The 21,715-nt window shown below is 42.6% G+C and overlaps 1 protein-coding gene across 3 annotated transcripts in view; it reads left to right on the top strand.

The window, feature by feature from the left end:
* Positions 1 to 21,715, top strand: part of Ubxn2a (UBX domain protein 2A) — a 30,686-nt gene continuing 8,971 nt past the window's right edge. For all 3 annotated transcript variants that reach the window (XR_015045160.1, XM_085830187.1, XM_085830186.1), the window contains exons 1-4: positions 1 to 132; positions 5,772 to 5,825; positions 12,433 to 12,574; positions 15,994 to 16,100. Coding sequence is in view for 2 of the 3 variants with exons in the window: in XM_085830187.1 (XP_085686313.1) it covers positions 5,785 to 5,825; positions 12,433 to 12,574; positions 15,994 to 16,100 (290 nt within the window). In the remaining variant the exon portion in view is untranslated. The remainder of the gene's footprint in view (positions 133 to 5,771; positions 5,826 to 12,432; positions 12,575 to 15,993; positions 16,101 to 21,715) is intronic.

Raw genomic sequence — 21,715 nt, 5'->3', positions numbered from 1 at the left:
GATCTGCGCGGCGAGGCCGCTGGTCCCGACAGGGTTTCCCGGCGCTCCGGGGCTGAGGGGTTTCAGCCCAGCGGCGCCGGCGCTTGCCCGAGCCCGGGCACCGAGGACTAGGCCGTGGGGCCGCGCCCTGAGGTGAGTTTCCCGGCTCCAGGGCACGTTCGGTGGGTGACGGATCGGGCGGGTGGTTCCCCGGAGGCGCCCTGGCTGTCGCCTGCGACGGCGACGCGTCTGTGTCGCAGTGAGTCGCCACCTGGGGTTTCTGGCCCGCGCGACTGCGGCCCGGGAAGGACGCTGGAGGACCGAGGCCTCCACCCGGCCCGGCCCGGCCCGGCCCGGGTGAGTGCGGACCTGCAGCTACCGGCTCTGCTGGCCGCGGGACTCGGAACTCGGCAGAAGAACGTAGCGCTTCTCTCTCTGAGGCGTCCAGAAACTTCGGGTTAGGTGCTGTCGAGACATCCCCAGGCAAAGCTGCGAAAAGCGCACTCCTGAAATACAGGACTAGATCGCCGAACGTTTCCTAATTGACTTCACCAGCCTTCCTTCCTTAACAGACTTTAACTGATGTTTTGGAAAGATGGTGTTCACTGTTTTCCTAATTGACTTTTTTTCTTCTAGTATCTTTCCCCCCTTTTCTTAGACTCGTGGTAATAAAAGTTTATTACTTCTCAGCAAAAATGAAGGTCAGAGTGGCTTCCAATGTTTGTTCCAATGTTTCTATGTAATTCGAGATGAAAAATAGGGAACTGATTATCTGTGTTGACTCGGTTTTTTGTTTGCTTTGTTTTTGTTTTCGTTGTCTTTATCAAGTCCCAGGCTGGACTTGGAATTCTCACACTCCCAAATGTGCTGGTATAACAGGCGTTGATTCATCTCCTGAGTTGTCTTGATGTTGATACAGGGAATAACATCACTAACCTCAATGTTATTCCCTGTACTGGTGAAATGCAAAGGTCAAAATGCGTTCAGGTAGGAAAGAACACCTGAGTACAGAGTACTGGGAAGGATACGATAGATAGATAGCAGTTACTACTTGAGCACTTACTTTTTTTTTTTTTTTTTTTTTTTTTTGGTTTTCTGAGACAGGGTTTCTCTGTATAGTCCTGGCTGTCCTGGAACTCACTTTGTAGACCAGGCTGGCCTCGAACTCAGAAATTCGCCTGCCTCTGCCTCTTGAGTGCTGGTATTAAAAGCGTGCACCACCTCTGTCCTTACTCTTAAGAAATGTTATTGACTGAATGTGGCCAACTTTTTTCTATATTCATATCTGTGCACCACTTTTGTGCCTGGTACCCGTGGAAGCCAGAAGAGGGCGTCCTCTCTTAAAACTAAACCACCAGAGCCGGGCGTGGTGGCGCACGCCTTTAATCCCAGCAGCATTCGGGAGGCAGAGGCAGGCGGATTTCTGAGTTCGAGGCCAGCCTGGTCTACAAAGTGAGTGCCAGGACAGCCAGGGCTACACAGAGAAACTCTGTCTCGAAAAACCAAAAAAAAAAAAAAAAAAACCAAAAAAAAAACTAAACCACCATATGGGAGCCAGGTTCTCTGGGAGAGCGGCCATTGCTTTCACTTAATGAGCTATGTATGTCTCCAGCTCCTTGAGCATTTAATTCCATCCCCCCACCCCCACTCCATGCATCTTTTGGGGCTCCAATCCAGGGTTTTTTGGGTTTTTTTTTTTTGTTTTTGTTTTTGTTTTTTTTTTTTTTTTCCATAAGCTTGAATACTCTTTCTTCCACCGCTGAGTTACACCGCTGAGTTACACCCCAGGCCTCCATGAATACCTTTATTTATTTATTTATTTATTATATGTAAGTACACTGTAGCTGTCTTCAGACACTCCAGAAGAGGGCGCCAGATCTGGTTATGGATGGTTGTTAGCCACCATGTGGTTGCTGGGATTTGAACTCTGGACCTTTGGAAGAGCAGTTGGGTGCTCTTACCCACTGAGCCATCTCACCAGCCCTCCATGAATACTTTGTGAACTTTTACTGTGGAGAAGCACACAAATGCTCACTCCCCCTAGCAGAGCACCATTGACAGCCGATGGAGGCCAGCTTCACGTGAATTTATTGGACTTACTTATAGGTCATAGGTGACAGGTTACTTACAGGAGTACAGGTAACCCCAAGCAGCTTCATTGCTGAAGTCTTACCCTCACATGGATGATGACTTCCTCAGAGCTCATAGATGTCGTTCCCCTACTACCTCTTTCTTCACTTAACCTTGGACACTCCATAAATCCTAGACCTCAGAAGGCCATCAAGCAAAACTTGTCAGCATTATATTCAGCTGACTAGGAAATGAAGGGGAAGGGTTCGTGGTTTCAGGGGAGGGTCTAATGACCCTTCCCACCCTCTTGTTCTATGAAGAAATATCAACAGGCTTGATCTTGAAGGTCTTTCGCAAGTCACAGCTGCTCTGATGAAAGGGGTAATGGCTGTTATGCTTCAAGTACAGCATTCTACAATAATGCTTGGGAGAATTAGCTAATGCCTTAGTAAATGTTATTCAGTTTTGAAAACTTATGTACAACTGGGCTTTGTAATTCACACCTTTAATCCCAGCACTCAGAAGGTAGAGGCAGGCAGATATTAGAGTTCGAGGCCAGCCTGATCTACAGAGTGAGTTTCAGGACAGCCAGGGCTACACAGAGAAACCCTGTCTCAGAAAACCAAAACAAACAAACAAACAAACCGAACCTATCTCAGAGAAAGGAAGAGTTGGGGCGGAGAGGGAGAGAGGACTGAGTACTAAGACATGATGGTGATTATTGAATCTACATTTAGATTATATAGAATAATTAGGTAAAGAATTATTAAACAGAAATAAATGCTGGTAAATCAAGATAGAAACTAAGAGGAAGAAATAAAATATAAGCTATTTGTGATAGGGTGTTAATAATGGATTTATCCCCAGTGGAAGAAAACACAAAGTTTCTATAGGAAAGTAATCTTTGAGCTGAGGTTTTATAGGTAAATAGGAATTAGGGGAATGTTGACCTCTTAAAGTGGGAAGGGTCCATGCAAAGGAAATAGATGCCACAGAGACTAAGAGGAGGCCTCCAAGAATGCAAAGCTCTCAGCATCTGGAGTATGGAGAAGAGAAGGGTACTGAGTGGTGAAGAAAATCAGGGCCAGACGAAACATGTCACCTTTTTATGTAATGTTGTGAATTTAGGAATAGTCTTTTCCTTTTTCAGAACTATTATAGAGGAAAAATGTTACCTCAGGGGTTGAGTGTCTTTGTTGATGCCCATTATTGCATTCAAGGAGGCACAGTAAAGAAGCCACTGGAGGGGCTGGTGAGATGGCTCAGTGGGTAAGAGCACCTGACTGCTCTTCCGAAGGTCTAGAGTTCAAATCCCAGCAACCACATGGCTCACAACCATCCGCAACGAGATCTGGCGCCCTCTTCTGGAGTGTCTGAAGACAGCTACAGTGTACTTACATATAATAAATAAATCTTTAAAAAAAAAAAAGAAGCCACTGGAATGACTACTTCATGGCACGGCTAAGGGGGCATATCTAGAAGGTATCTAGAGGTATGTGAAAGGATCCAGAGCTGAGAGAAAGAGAAACAGACCTGGCCAGGGCTATCTACAAGACAAGGGAGAATAGAATAGCACATAGCTAGAGAGCAAGAGGAGAGGGAGGGGCTGAGGGAGCCTGGAGGTCTTCGTGGGCTTTGATATGCAGCCACAGGATATGTCAGTGGAGTCATATGTCCCTTCTGCTGGCTGTTTTTAAGGGAAATGATGCCTCTGGCAAATGGGAACCAGTTTCACAAGTTCCTGAGGAATGCTGGCTTTTATCTAACCTCCAGAAACCCACCTGTAGCCCTGGTTGAGCTGGGCCTAGACTCAATTTTGGATCCAGTCTGTGAGCCTGCCCTTTGTGGGTGGAAATGAGATACCTGTTGGACATGATACCTATATTAATATTTTCTGTATTATTGCATGAAATAAATACATGTAATAGCTGTATGAAGTAGCTGAAATAATAATCATATGACAATTTTCAGCAATACTCATACTCTAGGGTACAATTAAGGAAACATACTTTTTTTTTACACTGTAGCTGTCTTCAGATGCAACAGAGGAGGACATCAGATCTCATTACAGATGGTTGTGAGCCACTATGTGGTTGCTAGGAATTGAACTCAGGACCTCTGGAAGAGCAGACAGTGCTCTTAACCACTGAGCCATCTCTCCAGCTCAAGGAAACATACTTTTATTACAAGTTATTAATTGCAGCTATGGAAAAATGTAAAGAGCTATATTATTTCTCCTGTAATATTGCCCGAAGGATTTGGACCTTATTCTAACAACAGTTTTTGGGAATCATAGAGGGATTTTCAGTAGGAAGTCCAGAGATGAGATCTGTATTTCAGAAAGGTCACTTTGACAGCAGTGTTTACTGGTTTGAATGAAGATAGGACTGGGATGAGGGCCTTTGGAACCATCACAGGCTCTGTACAGAGACCTGATCTCAGGAAAAGAAACAAATTGATGAAAAACTTCTGGAAGCTGCAGAATGCCTTAGTCAATGAAGTGCATTCCTTGGGCAAGCATGAGGACCTGAATTTGATTCTCTAGCATCCACATAAAAGTTGGTCGTGATGGTGGTAGACACCTATAATCTCAACACTAAGGGAACAGAGACAAGTAGATCTCTGGAGTTCACCGCTCTGCCAATCTAGCTGAATCAATGAGCCCCAGGTTCCAGGGAGACACTCTACCTGGTAAAATAAGGATGATGGTGTCTGAGGAGGAAAGCACCTGAAAATGCCCTCTGACCTCCACAAGCATTGCATACATACCCGCACACACACACTGCACAAATACAGTGGGAAAAGAGCTAGAAAGACACCTGACATTTGCCTCTGGCCACCACATGCCTGCCTTCATGTGTGTACACAATGCACACACACTCAAAACACCCTTCAAAATATCAGTATTTTTAGCAGCTAACAGTGTTTAGTGGGGGCAGGTGTGAGGAAGCATATATAGAGGACAGAAAAAGACCCTCCGGAAGCAAAAAAAAAAAAAAAAAGCCCTTTAAAATATTATCATTGGTGTCTTTGTGGGACATTTTTTCAAAAATGAATGAGTGTTTTGTTCATAAGTATGGCTGTCGATACACCATGTATATGCCAGGTGCCCTCAGAAGTCAGGGAACTCTGGAACTCGTGTTAGGGATGGTTGTGAGCTGCCAAACCCAGTCCTCTGCAGCCACGGAGAGGCCTCTCCAGCCTGTGTCCTTTTGCTTTGGCTTGGTTTGTGACAGGGTCTCATGTGGTTCTAGTTGGCCTGGAACTCATAGAGATTAGCCTGCTTCTGCTTGCTCAGGAATGAGGTTAAAGGCTTGCTTTCTTTTCAGGGTTTCTCTGTATAGCTCCGGCTGTCCTGGAACTCACTTTGTAGACCAGGCTGGCCTCGAACTTAGAAATCCGCCTGCCTCTGCCTCCCAAGTGCTGGGATTAAAGGTATGCGCCACCACGCCCGGCTGCTTCTTTTATCTTTTGAAACAGGGTCTTTCTCAAGGCCCATATTTGTAGTTAGCAATCTATCTGAAGATGACCTTGAATGTGGGACCATCCTTTCTGATTCCCAGGTGCTGGGATTGCAGGCACATAACACCACACCCTGCTAGGTGTTTTGTTCTGTACTGTTCTGTTCTGTTTTAGATGAAAATGACCATGTTGAATTTGGTCAGTTCAGTTTTTTTTGATACTATTAAAAACTTTAATTTTGTTTCTTTTAACTTTTGCAGTAGCAGAAAGAGAATGAAAGAAGTAGATAATCTTGACAGTGTAAAAGAAGAATGGTAAGTTAACTCAAGCCATGAATTTGTTAATGCCTTTGTTATTTTCTTTCTGGTTTTCTTGCATGTCACTGGCAGAAATAGTAAGGAAGCTTTTAATATACATGACCACATCCACAAATTGGTAATAGTAATTTTTTGTTGTTGTTGTTTTGTTTTGTTTTTCAAGACAGGGTTTCTCTGTGTAGCCCTGGCTGTCCTGGAACTCACTCTGTAGACCAGGCTGGCCTCGAACTCAAGAGATCAGCCTTCCTCTGCCTCCCAAGTGCTGGGATTAAAGGCGTGCACCACTGTTGCCCAGCAATAGTAATATATTTTGAGGGTGGTTTGTTTTTATTCATAGCTGCATTGAATAGTTGTAGTAAAAGTTTGTTCCTTCTTATAATCATGATTACTTTTTCTCTTTAATTTCCTTTCCTTTCTTTTGTAGTGATTGAACCTCACATATACAAAGCTGGCACCTTGCTACTGAGCTACATTCCCAGATCTTTTTGTTTTTTTGAGGCAGAGCATTACTAAATTGTTCAGGTTGTCCCTTCACTCTGTAGCCCACGCATTCATTGAATTTGCAAATCTGTCCCAGCCTCCTAAGCAGCTGGAGATACAGTCTTACAGCACAAGGCCAGGCTATGATTTATATATGTGTGTGTGTGTGTGTGTGTGTGTGACACACACACACACACACACACACATATATATACACATATATAATTTTTATTTATTTATTTCGAGACAGGGTTTCTCAGTGTGGCCCTGGCTGTCCTGGAACTCACTCTGTAGACCAGGCTGGCCTCGAACTCAGAAATCCACCTGCCTCTGCCTCCTGAGTGCTGGGATTAAAGGTGTGTACCACCACTGCCCGGTTTATGATTATATTTTTTTAAATTGCTATTGAATAAAATCCATTACTACTACTACTACTATCAGTGTGTGTGTATGCATACATACATATGTTCGTGTATATATGTCTACATGCATGTGTGGAGGTCAGAGGACAACTTCATGGAGTCAAGTTCCTTCCTTCCATGATTGTATGGTTCTGGGGATTGAACTCAAACGTACCCAGTAACTAGCTAAGCCAACTTACTGAACCCTGACTTTTTTTTGGTTTTTTTGGCCTTATCTTACCTATTTACAGTGCTTTTCTTGAGTTTTTTTTTTTTTTTTCAAGACAGGGTTTCTCAGTATAGGTTTCTCAGTTTCTCACTTTGTAGAGGTTTTCCTATAGCTTTTGTTTGCTTGGTGTAGAATGAATTAATTTTAATATAAACATAAAAAGTGAATAAATCCAGCTGCTGTAGTTCTTTACCTTTAATAGTCCCAAATAACTACACAGAGATAGCAGGGTTTATTTCAGGCATCACCTCAATACCTGGGCAGTAAAATCTAAGCTCATCTGGCTATTTCCTAGCTATGCTCCCAAGTAATAGTGGCTACCAGGGCTTCCATTGTCCAGCTGAACTCTTAAGAACTGTTTCTTTCTCCCTCTCCTTCTCTGTATTCCCCTCCCTCCCTCCCTCCCTCCTTCTCTCTCTTGGCTGGTAGATGTCCTGCCCTAGTCTCTCTTCTGCCCAGCCAGACTTGAGATTCTAAGAATAAACATAGCAAATCCATGTCCATATTGAAACCGGATGTGAGGGCAGAGAAATCAGCATTTGAATAGCACAAAGATAACCTTTACACAGTGGACAAAAATATGGTGCTTAAGGGTTGGTTTTCAATACCAGATCTCTAGCCCTGAAACTGGCTCTGTAGTCCAGGCTGGCCTGAAACTCAGAGATCCTCTGGATTAAAGGTGAACACCATCACTTTCAGCTTTATTGTCTTTTTCATTTAATCTTCAGGGCCATTTGTGGTGGCATCTGCATCTTTGCTTATTTTTTTGAGACACTCTCACAATGGCCCTGGCTATCCTTGAACATATTATGTACCCAAGGGTCACCCTGAAATTCTGATCTTCCTGTCTTTACTATCAAAGTACTAATAATTTTAATAGTATCTATAGGAAAAGTGATCTGGGGAAGTAAAAAGAATCTAACTTAAAGCCTTACCATGGGTATGAATAATCTCATCATCTAGAACACCTGCCCTTTGTTTGTTTACTTGTTGAACTAGGGACTCAACTGCATAACCCTGGTTAGCCTGGAACTCCTACCTGTCTCTGCCTTGAGAGCTGAGATTCACTATCACAGTCCCTGCATACCTGGGCGATGGGGATCAGATGCAGAGCCTTGTGAGTGAGCCATATCCAACCTAGCTGTATCCCCAACTCTGAGGACCAACATTGTTTTTTTAAACAAATGAGTGCTGGGCGTGGTGGCGCACGCCTTTAGTTCCAGCACTTGGGAGGCAGAGGCAGGCGAATTTCTGAGTTCGAGGCCAGCCTGGTCTACAAAGTGAGTTCCAGGACAGCCAGGGCTACACAGAGAAACCCTGTCTCAGAAAACCAAAAAAAAAAAAACAACAACAACAAATGAGTAAGTGAAGTCATGAAAAGAATCGGAAACAAAGTGGAGGCAGAGCTGAGGGGAAAGCTCAGTTTTTTGTTTTTGTTTTTGTTTTACGATTATTTATTATATGTAAGTACACTGTAGCTGACTTCAGGCACACCAGAAGAGGACGTCAGATCTCATTACAGATGGTTGTGAGCCACCATGTAATTGCTGGAATTTGAACTCAGGACTTTGGGAAGAGGAGTCAGTGCTCTTAACTGCTGAGCCAACTCTCCTGCCCAGTACCAGCATTTTAATAACAATATAATGATGACTATTTGAGAGACTGTCTGACATAGTGATAAGAACAGAAGCCTTGCATAAGCAAATTACTTAGCCTTTTCTTCATCTATTAAGATTAAAATACTTTCTAGGATCATTGTGAAGCTTTAATGAGCTGGCACATGTAAAGTATTTAGAATATATCTTTATAGAAGATCATGGTTTGAAGCACAGATGAGAGGTAGATTAGCAGCAGGATGAGTGAATGTGTCTTTCTTAGAGTTCCTATCAGTGAGAGGTACAACAAATTGATATTTCATCACTTCTTACCAATCTTGTGCCTAACTTCCAAAAGCTCTGAATCCATTTCTTACAAGTAAAATCCTAGATAATATATTTTATATATTTTATACAAATTCAAAATAAATATCAACAAAAGCCAGGTAGAGTTGCACATGCTTATAATTCTAGTATTCAGGAGGTAGAGACAGGAGAATCAGAAGTTCATGGCCAGCCTCAGTTATATAGATTTTGAGGCTAGCCTGGGCTACATGAGGTCAGTTTGAATAAAACAAATAGAAAAGAAAATGGGCTATTAAAGTAATCATTAGTGGAGGATATCCTCATGAGTGTGTAAAGATAAAGTGCCTAGCCCAGCAAGGTCTTGGTGGGGACAGAATGCAATGGTTCCTGCCCCTGGGACAGGGCCCAGATGTGAGTGAGAATGGCTATATCCGGTGTAAGGCTTGTTTGTATAATAATGTGTTTCACATTTGTCTGAGGAATGTACTCTCTTGTTAAGGTAATCAGAAACAGCAAGAAACTGAGAGTCAAAGGTGTGGCTAATGTTTTAGCAGAATGTTAAATGCTGGGACCTTCAGGACAGCCCTTAAGGCTGTGGAAAAGAAAATTCTAAAAACACGAGTTCAAGGATATATAATTTCTCAACTATTCAAAAATATAAGGATGCAATGTGAATTATGAGGGGCTTCAGGAATCTAAAGAAACAGGTAACTACACTATGAGCCAGCTTGCCAGAAAGATACAAAGATAGGCAGATACAAATACAGGCAGGTTCCCAAGGTCAAGGTCAGCCTGAGACAGTAGGAGTCCAGGCCCAGGTGCCATAAAAATAGTAATTTCAGGGCTTGGTCCTACCCAGCTAGTTTTCCACCTCTACTTTACAGAGGCAGGCTGATCTCTGGATTCTTTTGCAAAGTTAAGAAAAAAATGGTTGCTTACTGTCCCCTAAGGATCAAAGGGCTGGGGTCCTAGGATGCCGATTCATGGGATGATCAAAAGGGAACCTGGGATAAATAACTGAATTGATATGTAAATTAAAAACTGGGCTTTTCGGGTGTAGTGGCACAGGCCTTTAATCCCAGCACTGGGGAGGCAGAGGCAGGCAGATTTCTGAGTTCTAGGCCAGCCTGGTCTACAGAGTGAGTTCCAGGACAGCCAGGGCCACACAGAGAAACCCTGTCTCGAAAAACCAAAAAAAAAAAGAAAAGAAAGAAAGAAAAACAAACTGGTCTTTTGGTCTGCATGAGATACGCTTGCAGAAAGCAATTGCAGATTCTAGAATTTTTCTCTAGAGAGAGTTGAGCAGTTTGGAAATGTCAGGATAGCCAAACAGCTCCTCAGTAATGTTTTCTAACAAGATTTCTGAGTTGGTTGGAAACTCCAAGAATTTTGTTTTGTTTTGTTTGTTTTTGTTTTTTTCGAGACAGGGTTTCTCTGTATAGTCCTGGCTGTCCTGGAACTCACTCTGTAGACCAGGCTGGCCTCAAACTCAGAAATTTGCCTGCCTCTGCCTCCCAAGCGCTGGGATTAAAAGGCGTGGTGGCGCACGAGAATTTTTTATAGCACCTTTTCTGACTTTGGTCAGAATTTTACAATTTTTATTAACTGAAACCAGAGATGAGACCAGAGATTTTATTTTTTTATTTTTATTTTTTTTTAGAATAGCAAGAAAACGCTGTCTAGAGAAGAACAGAACACACACAGGGGTTGGGGGTGAGTGAACATGAACGCAGTCTGGAAAGCCATCTCAGCAGAGCCTAGACCGCCAGCTAGGACCAGTCCTTTTCCCTACTCCCCAGCACCCTTGCTTTCAGAACCCTTCCTATGCTGGTCCTTGGCAATAAAGAATGTTTGTTAGTTCAGCATTAAAAAGTACAAAGTAACCCCTTTTGAAGTCATTAGAAGCTGAGCACAAAGCACAGGTTTAGAGTCCCAGGATGTATGTGTATGTGTGTGCGTGCCGTGCATGTATGTGAGTGTTGGGGATGTGGAGTGATAAAAAAGTTATTTTGAATTCTTCAGAAATAGCATACTTTTGACTGGGCATATACATTAATTGATAGGGTTTTTGCTTAGTGTTCATTAGGCCCTGGGTTCAGTCCTTAGTACCATATAAGCCCAGCAATTGGTAGATAGAGGTAGTGGTAGTAGTTCAAGGTTATCCTTGGCCACATAGAGACATTGAGGCCAGTCTGGGGTACATGAGTCCCTGTCTCCAAAAATAAAACATGTACTTTTTTGTGCTTTTGGATCAGTATTGGGTACATTTGGCATTTATAAAGATATTTTTGGTAATTATAGTGAAAGACCCACAACGTGAGGACTCCCCCACATTCTGACTCAGGAGAGGCGACACCCCAAAATCACCCACAAGAAACGATCTTGCTGCAAATTGCAAGAGGATTTTTATTCGAGAGTGTTCTCGGGCCCATGGTCATACACCACGCAGGGGTAGATGACCATGGCGCCCCGAGTAGCTGAGTAAGGGGGTATTTAAAGGAAGAAACCACAACTCACGGAGGTGGGGAGGGCGTTGTTGGAAAATAATAAAAATACCAGTTAAGAGTCACAAGGAAGTATAAAGTCACAAGTGTCAGGTTATCTCTCAAGACAGTTTCTAAGAGCCCCTAACAATCTAAGAGCCCCTAAAGATAGCACATTTGCATTGCAGGTTCCAGTAATGGTCAGGGTGCCTTTCTTTGAATGAACACTCTTTGAACTCAGGAAGCAGGTGGGTGGAGGAAGGAATGTCGCTATCTGTTTTATGACCAGCACCTGGAGCACTAAGCCACAAAGGCTACACTCCCAAGCCTGGGCCCAAAAGCCTCGAATTTTGCTATACTTCTTCAATAGCACTTTTAAGTGGAGATTGATGAACAAATGTTACTTAATACTGAGATCTTTCAAAAAGTGTTTTTCAGAGATGTAGTTGTGCGCCTGTAGGAATGTTGCAGCTGTGTGCAGCTGCCTTCAGAGGACAGAACAGAGCATCACAGCTGCTGGAGCTTTAGTTGTGAGCTGCCACGTGTAGGTGCTGGGAACCAAACTCAGGTCCTTTATAAAAGCAGTATATATTCTACACTATCTTTCTAACCTCCTATTGACCTCTTTTAAAAAGTTCTTTTTAAATTCTGAGGTAAATGTGATAGCTCCTTGTTGCCAAGAGTAACAGCCTGACTTTGATCCTAAGACCCATGTGGTAGAAAGAACAAACCAGCTCCCATAACTCTCACAAGTTGTTCTCTGACTTCCACAAGTGCTTCCACACATGAACACATGTACACAGACTCATGCACACAAATAATGGAATAATGAGCATCTAGCATGGGAGGCTTTTAAATTAATTTTTAAATTACGAAATAATGGGTTTATGATGGCATTTTCATACATATGTATAACTCTACTTTGTTATCATTTGTGCCTTTCCACACTGTTCTTGTTATCAATACTACATGGCCTGTTAGATGTCCTAAAATATAAAAGGTACCATACACAGCAAAAAGTTAGCCCTCCCCAAAGATTTAATAACATATTTATTAACTTAGAGGTAACAACACTTAATTTTTGTTTATTTTTTAATTTTTTTTTTTTAGGGTTTGTGAAACAGGACCTCCTGACAGTCAACCCCTCAATGATAATCAACAAAAGGACTGTGAATATTTTGTTGACAGCCTTTTTGAGGAAGCAGGGAAGGCAGGTGCCAAATGCTTGTCCCCAACTGAACAGAAGAAACAGGTAAATATCTGTTACTTATTGGCCTCTAGAAGGACCCCTGAAGTCAAAACTACTTTTGTAATAGGAAAGCTATTTTTTACTATTTTCATTGTTAAATTCCCACAGGTGCCAGAAAAGCAGTGGTAGGTAAAGCTGTTGGCATCTGAGCAGGAATCAAAGCAGTCACTACAAACTGGTTAGACTTGGCGGGCGTTTTCACAGAATTATTAAGTAAGCCTGGTATTGCAATGGAAATAACTTATGGTATTTATTTGTTTGTTTGTTTATTTTTAAAGATGTATTTATTTATTTTTTGTATATGAGTGCACTGTAGCTGTCATCAGACACACCAGAAGAGGGCGTCAGATTCCATTACAGATGGTTGTGAGCAGCCACCATGTGGTTGCTGGTAATTGAACTCAGGACCTCTGGTTAAGAGCCATCAGTGTTCTTGACCGCTGAGCCATTTCTCCAGCCCACAGTATTTATTACAAATGCAAACATGTTACTTAGTCAGCTTCTAACTAAACAAGAATTTAAAGAAATTTCTATCATGCACTTGACAGCTTTTCAAACTTACAGTATTTCCCCATGAGGTTAGTGTTATTTTAATAAATATAATATGTATTATATAAGGATATACATTAGCATTTAGATTCGCATGGCTTAGGAAACTCCTATTTTCCAAATGACTAATTATGTGTTATTATAAAGTCATGCATGATCTCGGTATGGTAGCGCAGGCCTGTAAGCACAGAACTTGGTCTAAAGTAGGAGGATCTTAGAGTTCAAGGCCAACCTAACCTATTTAGTGAGCTTGAGGTCAGCCTAGGCTATACCAAGACCTGTGTCAAGGGGAAAAAAATCACATTTGAGTAAAAACCCCAACATGTATAGTACAAAGATGGAGGACTTTAATGTAACAGGTATATAAAAAGATGAAGAGTGAGTTTCAGATTTCACATTCAGATTCTCAACAGACGGAGATATTACCACTTATTAAACCTTGATGAACTGTCTATATCTAGGAAACATTTTAAAATAACTCTGTAACTTCCTACCTAAATAAGGTTTGATTTTTTTTTTAAAAAATGCACTTCAATTATAATAGTACCAATTATAAGAATCCAAAGGACGTTTTGAAGGCTGACATTAAGAGGCTATGTGAAAAAACTCTCAGAGTTTTTCATGTTTTTGTTTTTGTTTTGTTTTGATTTTTTTTTTAAGACAGGGTTTAGCCAAAGCTGGCCTTGAAGCTATTCTGATCCTTCTTGCCTGTACCTCCAGTGCACAGGGATTATTAATAAATGTCAACATGTTTGGTTTTATGCAGAACTGGGAATCAAACCCAGGCAATCACCCTATAAACTGTGCTACATTTTCAGGCCTTTTTAAAACTAAGTTTTATCAACGTAAGAGTAGGGGGCTGACAAGATGACGTAGAGGGTAAAGATGCTTGCTGCCAAGCCTGATAATCTTGGGTTCAGACCCCGTATGCTAGGAGTGAACGACTCCCACACCTGTATGACAGGTAAGCAGCTGGGTGAAGGTATTTTCGTCAAGTCTAATGACATGAGCTCAGTTTCAGGGACTCTTTATGGTCAGGAGAATGGTCTGCAATAGCCATAGCAAGCATAAATTCTTATTAAAATAGCAAGTAACATATAACAATAGCAAGATGTAACATATAGATAGTAAATTATCATTAAATCAGGAGCTTACTGAAATCAACTGGGGAAGCCCTATTGAAGCAACCATAGGAAATCCCCAATAAGAGAGAGAGTGCCCTTGAGTGGAGCGGCCAAGCCAAAAACAAAAAAAAAAACAACAAAAAAAACCCCAGCGCACGCCTTTAATCCCAGCACTCGGGAGGCAGAGGCAGGCGGATTTCTGAGTTCGAGGCCAGCCTGGTCTACAGTGTGAGTTCCAGGACAGCTAGGGCTACACAGAGAAACCCTGTCTCGGACCAAAAAAGAAAACACCCAGCAGGTAGATTACATCACCTGATTGGGTGAGCACAGAGTCCTGCAGAAACTGACTGGGGATGGTCCAGCAGTCAGTCAGTTATACTTTCTAGCTGCTCTTGAAGGTACAGTGTTTTTATTCTTAGGTAGGTTTTAGAGGAAGGAGGGTTAGGTGATTATGGACAGCCTCAGCTACATAGCAAATTTGAGGCAAACAAACTCAGCATTTGTATGTACTGTGTGCTCTCCCAAAGGCTTTTAGACTCTGGAAACTGGTGTCTTTATGGGCCCGGAAGTGGGTCCTTTTTCATTAATTCAATCCATAGCAGGCTTACCATTCCAGGCCATTTTCTTGTTTACTTCTCTCCGCCACCCTCTTTGTCTGGGCATGCTCTTAGATACTGAGCTTTTTCTTTTTTTTTTTTTTTGGTTTTTCGAGACAGGGTTTCTCTGTGTAGCCCTGGCTGTCCTGGCACTCACTTTGTAGACCAGGCTGGCCTCGAACTCAGAAATCCACCTGCCTCTGCCTCCCGAGTGCTGGGATTAAAGGCGTGCGCCACCACGCCCGGCTCGAGCTTTTTCAACTAAGATAACTTCTGAGTGTGGTAGGCTTCTTAGGTTCAAGTGATTTTGATAATTTAATTGTGGTGGTTTTTTTTCCCATCTATGAAGAGATACTTAAATATCAACAGAAATAAGTTTATGTAGGGAAAGTATATTAAACTGTGAGCCATCATGCGGGAGCTAAGAACTGAGCCCTTGTCTTCTGTCAGAGGGGTAAGCACTGTTAGCAGCTAAACCATCTTTCCAGTCCAGTGTGTTTGCTTTTTGAGGCAGAATTACACATTGGACCTCAGACTGACCTGGTTGGTACTTGGTATATATCCCAGGGTGGACACCGGAACTCAGTCCTCCTATCTCAGCCTCCTGAGTGCTAGGATTATAGGCATCATCACTAGACCACCCTGCGTGTTCTCCATGCTCAGAATCGTTTCAGATGAAGTCCTCTTACTGCTGAGATCTGAAAAGCCTTATTACCTCAGGTGTCAGTCACACATGGCACAGAACTTTTTCCAACTGAGTTATCTTAATATTACCATATAGTATATAAATACATTATTTTTATATTTCACATTGGAAATGTGTTCTTTACATATGGAACATATAGTGATAGGGGGCTGGAGAGATGGCTCAGCAGTTCAGAGCACTGGCTGCTCTTCAGAGGGTGTGAATTCAATTTCCAGCATGAGTGGTGGCTCACAACCTTCTGTGACTCCAGTTCCTGAGGATCTGATACCCTCTTCTGGTCTCCATGGGCACTGCACTCAGGTGGTGCACAGACATCCATGTAGGCAAAATGATCCTGTGTATAAAATGACAATTGGGAAACCCACAGAGCTAGGAAAGAGTTGAGAGGACTTCACTTACGACTATCACCTTTACTAACAGTGTGTTCCTTTCTGTACCGCCTTGTAGGTAGATGTAAATATAAAATTGTGGAAAAATGGATTCACTGTCAATGATGATTTTAGAAGTTACTCTGATGGTGCAAGTCAGCAGTTTCTGAACTCCATCAAAAAGGGGTAAGCAGGCTGTGTGAAGGGTACTGTAGGCATGTTTCCAATGGAGGAAGGATTTGTGATAATGGTTGTGCCCCTTTACGCATTCACAGACTAACTGTTTCCTCTGTGGATTCACATCTCCTCCCTTTTTGGAGGGGTGAGTGGCAGGGGAATTGAGTTTGTTTGTTTGTTTGTTTGTTTCTTTTATTCACACAACAGCTGGAGCTGGAGAGGTGGCTCAGAGGTTTTTTTTTTTTTTTTGGTTTTTCGAGACAGGGTTTCTCTGTGTAGCCCTGGCTGTCCTGGAACTCACTTTGTAGACCAGGCTGGCCTCGAACTCAGAAATCCTCCTGCCTCTGCCTCCCGAGTGCTGGGATTAAAGGCGTGCGCCACCACGCCCGGCTTGGCTCAGAGGTTAAGAGTGTTTGCTGCTCTAGTTTTGAAAGCTGGGGTAGGGGTGTCCAACATCTTCTTCTGGCCTCCCAAGGGCATCTGCTCTCACATGCATGTACCTACCCACAGACATAAACATAATGCAAAATCTTTAAATAATAGTTTCATCTAGTCTCAGCTAGCCTTGAAATCCGAGGTATAAACAACCACATTTGACCTAAATTGATCCTTGCCTTTGTTCCTTTCTCTCCCTCGCCCTTTCTACCTACCTTCCCTCCCTTCCTCTCTCCAGGGTGGCCTTGATTCAAAGTGGGTTTTTTGTTTGTTTGTTTGTTTGTTTGTTTGTTTGGGTTTTTGTTGTTGTTTTGTTTGTTTGTTTTTGTTTTTTGAGACAGGGCTTCTCTGTGTAGCCCTGGCTGTCCTGGAACTCACTTTGTAGACCAGGCTGGCCTCGATCTCAGAAATCTGCCTGCCTCTGCCTCCCGAGTGCTGGGATTAAAGGCGTGCGCCACCACTGCCCGATTCAAAGACTTTTAAAACATTAAGAAAAACTTGAAAATTACAAATAATTTTAATACTCAGAAATAGCTGCCATTAACACCTTGTTGAGTTTTCATTCCCGTGAAGTGAAACATTTTTCATTTTTAAGATTTTAAATGTTATTTTATATGTGTGGGTATTTGCCTGCATGTGTATCTATGCTTCATGTGCATGCTTGGTGCCTTGGTTGTGAGTCATCATATGGGTGTTGGGAATTGAACCCAGGGTCAATTAGTGCTCTTAACCTCTGAGCCACTTCTCCAGCCTGTGCATTGATTAAATGTGAATATTCTTTTATAAACCAGTTTTTACTTTTCCATCATGAGCTCTTTTGAATATATCTATAAAATCCCACAATGATAACTTACACACACTTAATTTTTCTTGGCAATTGAGGCTATTTAACCATTACTATAATAAGTATCTGGCTAATCATGGTGGTGCGTGCTTTTAATCCTAGCATTCTCAAGGCAGATAAAGATAGATCTCTGTGAGTTCAAAGACAGCGAGGGCTACTTAGTGAGCTATGCCACAGTTTTTCTGTTTATCAGTGGTTAGATGTTTGGGTCATTTCCATATTTCCCGTTGTTAAAAGTAATGCTACTATGAATATTTCTGTGCAAGTATTTTGCTTTTTGTTTGTTTGGTTGTTGGTTGGTTTGGGTTTGCTTTTTGTTTTGCAGAGATATAGATCAAAGCCCGAGCTTTATTCAAGCTAGGCGAGTGCTCTATTACTGAGCTACATTCTCACATCCTGTATAAACTAATTAGTTTAGAGAGATATCAGTGTCTCATTTCGCCCAGGCTGACCCCAAGTTCATTACTGAATACGACCTTGAAGCCCTTATCTTTCTCTCTTTACCACTTAATTCCGAGGAGTACAGGCAGGAACCACTAACCCAACTAAGATTTTGTCTAATTTTTAAATTATGTGTATACAAGGGGAAGGGATGCAATGTACACATACATGGCAGATAGATGCCTGCAGAGGCCAGAGGCATCAGGTGCCCTGAACTAGAATTAGAGGATGTTGACAGCCACCTGATATGGGTTCTGTAGCCAAACTTGGGTCCTCTGGAAGAGTGGACTATGTTCTGAACTGCTCATCTCTCCAGCCCTTGGCTAAGTTTTTTTTTTTTGGTTTTTCGAGACAGGGTTTTTCTGTGTAGCCCTGGCTGTCCTGGCACTCACTTTGTAGACCAGGCTGGCCTGGAACTCAGAAATCCGCCTGCCTCTGCCTCCCGAGTGCTGGGATTAAAGGCGTGTGCCACCAGGCCCGGCTTGGCTAAGTTTTTATGTGGACAAATGGTTTCAGCTAAGGATATGCACATACATAGAGATCTCAACAAATGTTAATTCTGTCTTTAACTTCACAAAGAGCTGTTGATCTGTATTCCAAAGAACTCTAGCAGTGTATGAAGGTTACAGATTTTCTGTCTCCACTAATATTTGTCAGTGCCAGCCTTTTTAAATTCTTATAAGTATGAAACAATGTTTTATTCTGGTTCTTTTCCTTTTCCTCATGATTAGTAATGTTGATTAGCCACTTGTTTATCTATCTAAATTATTTGTCCATTTTCTTCTTTACCTTTTTAAAAAATATTTATTTACATCCCAAACTCTGCTCCCTTTCAGTCCCCCCCCCAGACACCCCCTCTCTCCTTCTCTAAGAGGCCGGGGCCTTCCTGGGTGTCCCCCACCCTGTCATGTCAAGTCTCTGCCAGATTAGGTGCATCCTCTCCCACTGAGGCCAGACAAGGCAGCCCTGTTGGAGAACTGATAACACAGTCAGGCTACAGTATTAGGGAGAGCCTTTACTGTGGCTTTTGCGGGGCGAGGGGGGGGGCATATGGAGACTGAGCTGCACATCTGCTACATATGTGCTAGGGACCTTGTTCCAGCCCGTGTGTGTGTTCTTTTGTGTCTCAGTCTTTGAGAGCTCCCAGAGGTCCAAATTAGATGACTCTGTTGGTCTCCTGTGGGGTTCCCATCCCTTTCAGGGCCTTCAATCCTTCCCCTAACTCTTCCATAAGAGTCCCTGATCTCTGTCCAATGTTTGGCTGTAGGTATCTGCATCTGTTTCAGTCAGATACTGGGTATAGCCTCTCAGAGGACAGTTATGCTAAGCTCTTGTCTGCGAGCATAACAGTATCATTAATAACTTTGGGGATTGGTGCTTGCCCATATGATGTGTTTAGGTTGGGCCGACTATTGGTTAGCTATTCCTTCAGTCCCTATTCCATCTTTTTCCTGCATTTCTTTTAGACAGGAAAAATTATGATAGAAGGTTTTGGGGGTGGGTTGGTGTCCTTATCCCTCCACTGGGGGTCCACCCAGCTACAGGAGGTAGCCTCTTCAGGTTCCGTGTCCACGGTGTTAGGCATCTCAGCTAGGGTCATTCACATTCACTCCTGGGAGCCTCCCACATCTCAGGTCTCTAGGGATTCCTAAAGATTCCCCCCATGCCCCTTTTTGCCTGTTTTAATATTAGATTATTTGCTTCCCCCAACCCATTTACAGAGAGATCCAATTCAGGGAACTAGCACATCAGGACCAGTGTTCTACCTCTGAGCTATAACCCTCCAGTTCAGTCCCAGGAGTTGTTCTATATTCTCTGTAGAGTCCTTATGTGATATTTTAACTCAAATAAAAAAGTATACATTGAATTATTAAACTTATGAAGAATACTTAGTCTGGATGTGGTAGCACACAACTTTAATCCAGCACTCCAGAGGTAGGGAAGGAGATCAATGAGTTCGAGGCCAGCCTGGTCTACATAGTAAGTTCCAGGCCAGCCAGGGCTACACAGAGAGACCTCATCTTAAAAGAGTATCTGAAATATTAGACAAAACCTAGCCTCTGCTGTTTAAATCTTTTAGAAGGATGAAATAAGTGCCAGGCAATGGTGGTGCACTTCTTTAATTCCAGCCTTCAGGAGGCAGAGGATCTTCAGTGGATTTCTGAGTTGAGGCCAGCCTGGACTACAGAGTGAGTCCTAGGACAGCCAGAGCTACACAGACGAACCCTGTCTTAAAAAACAGATTTTTTTTTTTTTAGAAAAGGATAAAATGTGAAAATATTTTTTTTTTGGTTTTTCGAGACAGGGTTTCTCTGTATAGCCCTGGCTGTCCTGGAACTCACTTTGTAGACCAGGCTGGCCTCTAACTCAGAAATCCGCCTGCCTCTGCCTCCCGAGTGCTGGGATTAAAGGCGTGCGCCACCACGCCCGGCTGTGAAAATATTTTTATGTTAATTCAATAGTAGTCTGTATTTTACCATTGTCATTCTCAAAGTAAATCTGTATTTTTATTTAAAAACTTAGATGAGCCAGGGAAGTGACCTGCCTATTAACTATACTCTTGAGAGGCTGAGGCAGGAGGATTATCATATCTTTGAAGCTAGATTATCATGAATTTTAGGCCAACCTCTGCTACCAAGTCAGAACCTGTCTCAAAACCAAAAACCACCACTAACCAAGTATAGCGGCCTATGCCTGTAATTCTGCATTCAGGAGGTAGAGCCATGAATCAGATTCAAGGCCAGCCTCAATATATGAGATCCTCATCTCAAAAAAGCAAATAGCAGTAACAAAAACAGAACTGAAACTTAATATTTCTACTCACTCAGAGTCCTTTGGGCACCTCTTTTTTTGGGGGGTGGGGGGTGCAGACAGATATAAGCTAATGATTGTCTTTGACAGCTCATCGGATCAAAGTCCTTTCCAATCAAGCTTGAAGACCTGACTTTAGTCCCCAGAATTAATTCATAGTGAAAGGAGAAAATTGACTCCCAAAAGTTGTCCTCTGGCTTCTACATGCACACATGCCTATATTTTCATATACACATGATGATAATGAAGAAATTTCTTTTTAATTTATTTATTTTATGTAAGTACAGGGTAGCTGTCTTCAGACACCCCAGAAGAAGGTATCAGATCTCATTACGGATGGTTTCGAGCCACCATGTGGTTGCTGGGATTTGAACTCAGGACCTCTGAAAAAGCAGTCAGTGCTCTTAACTGCTGAGCCATCTCTCCAGCCCTGATAATGAAGAAATTTTTAACTAGGGTGGAGATGACTCGGTTGTTCAGAGCACCGTGAGGACCTAATGAACATTGTCTCGTGTATCTGTAACCCCAGCACTGTTGCAGAGTAGAGGCGGGGGATAACAGCCTGCCAGTCTAGTGAAGGAAGGAAGGAAGGAAGGAAGGACAGACAGACAGGCAGACAGACAGAAAGAGCTTTAGGTTCATGGAGAGACCCTGCCTCAAATGAATAAGACAGAAAGTAATAAAACACCTCATGCCCTCCTCTGGCTTTCATGCACACATTCAGTTGTTTCATTGTAGAGGTGTTGTATATCTCATTTATATTACTTGTTTAATGTATTTGAAGTTTTTACATTCATTCATACATACATACATACATACATACATACATGCCACCCCTGTGTGTTCATATTAGAAGTCAGGAGATAAGTTACAGCGGTTGGTTCTCTCCTTCCACCATGTGGGTTAGAGACAAAACTCAGGTGGTCAGACCTAGTAGCAAGTACCTTTACCACCCAATTATTTTAGCAAGGGTCTCTTGTAGTCCAGGCTGACCTCAGTCTCGCCATAACTAAGGATAGTCTTAAACTCTGATCCTCTTGCTTCTGTCCCAAGTGCTCAGGTTCTAGCATGCACACCTTGCCTCATATGTGTG

Source organism: Mus caroli, unplaced genomic scaffold, assembly GCF_978045245.1.
Source record: "Mus caroli unplaced genomic scaffold, Mus_caroli_1 scaffold_14, whole genome shotgun sequence".
Classification (NCBI taxonomy): Eukaryota; Metazoa; Chordata; class Mammalia; order Rodentia; family Muridae; genus Mus; species Mus caroli.
The sequence above is the reverse complement of the archived record's forward strand: the minus strand, read 5'-3'. Positions and strand labels throughout refer to the sequence as shown.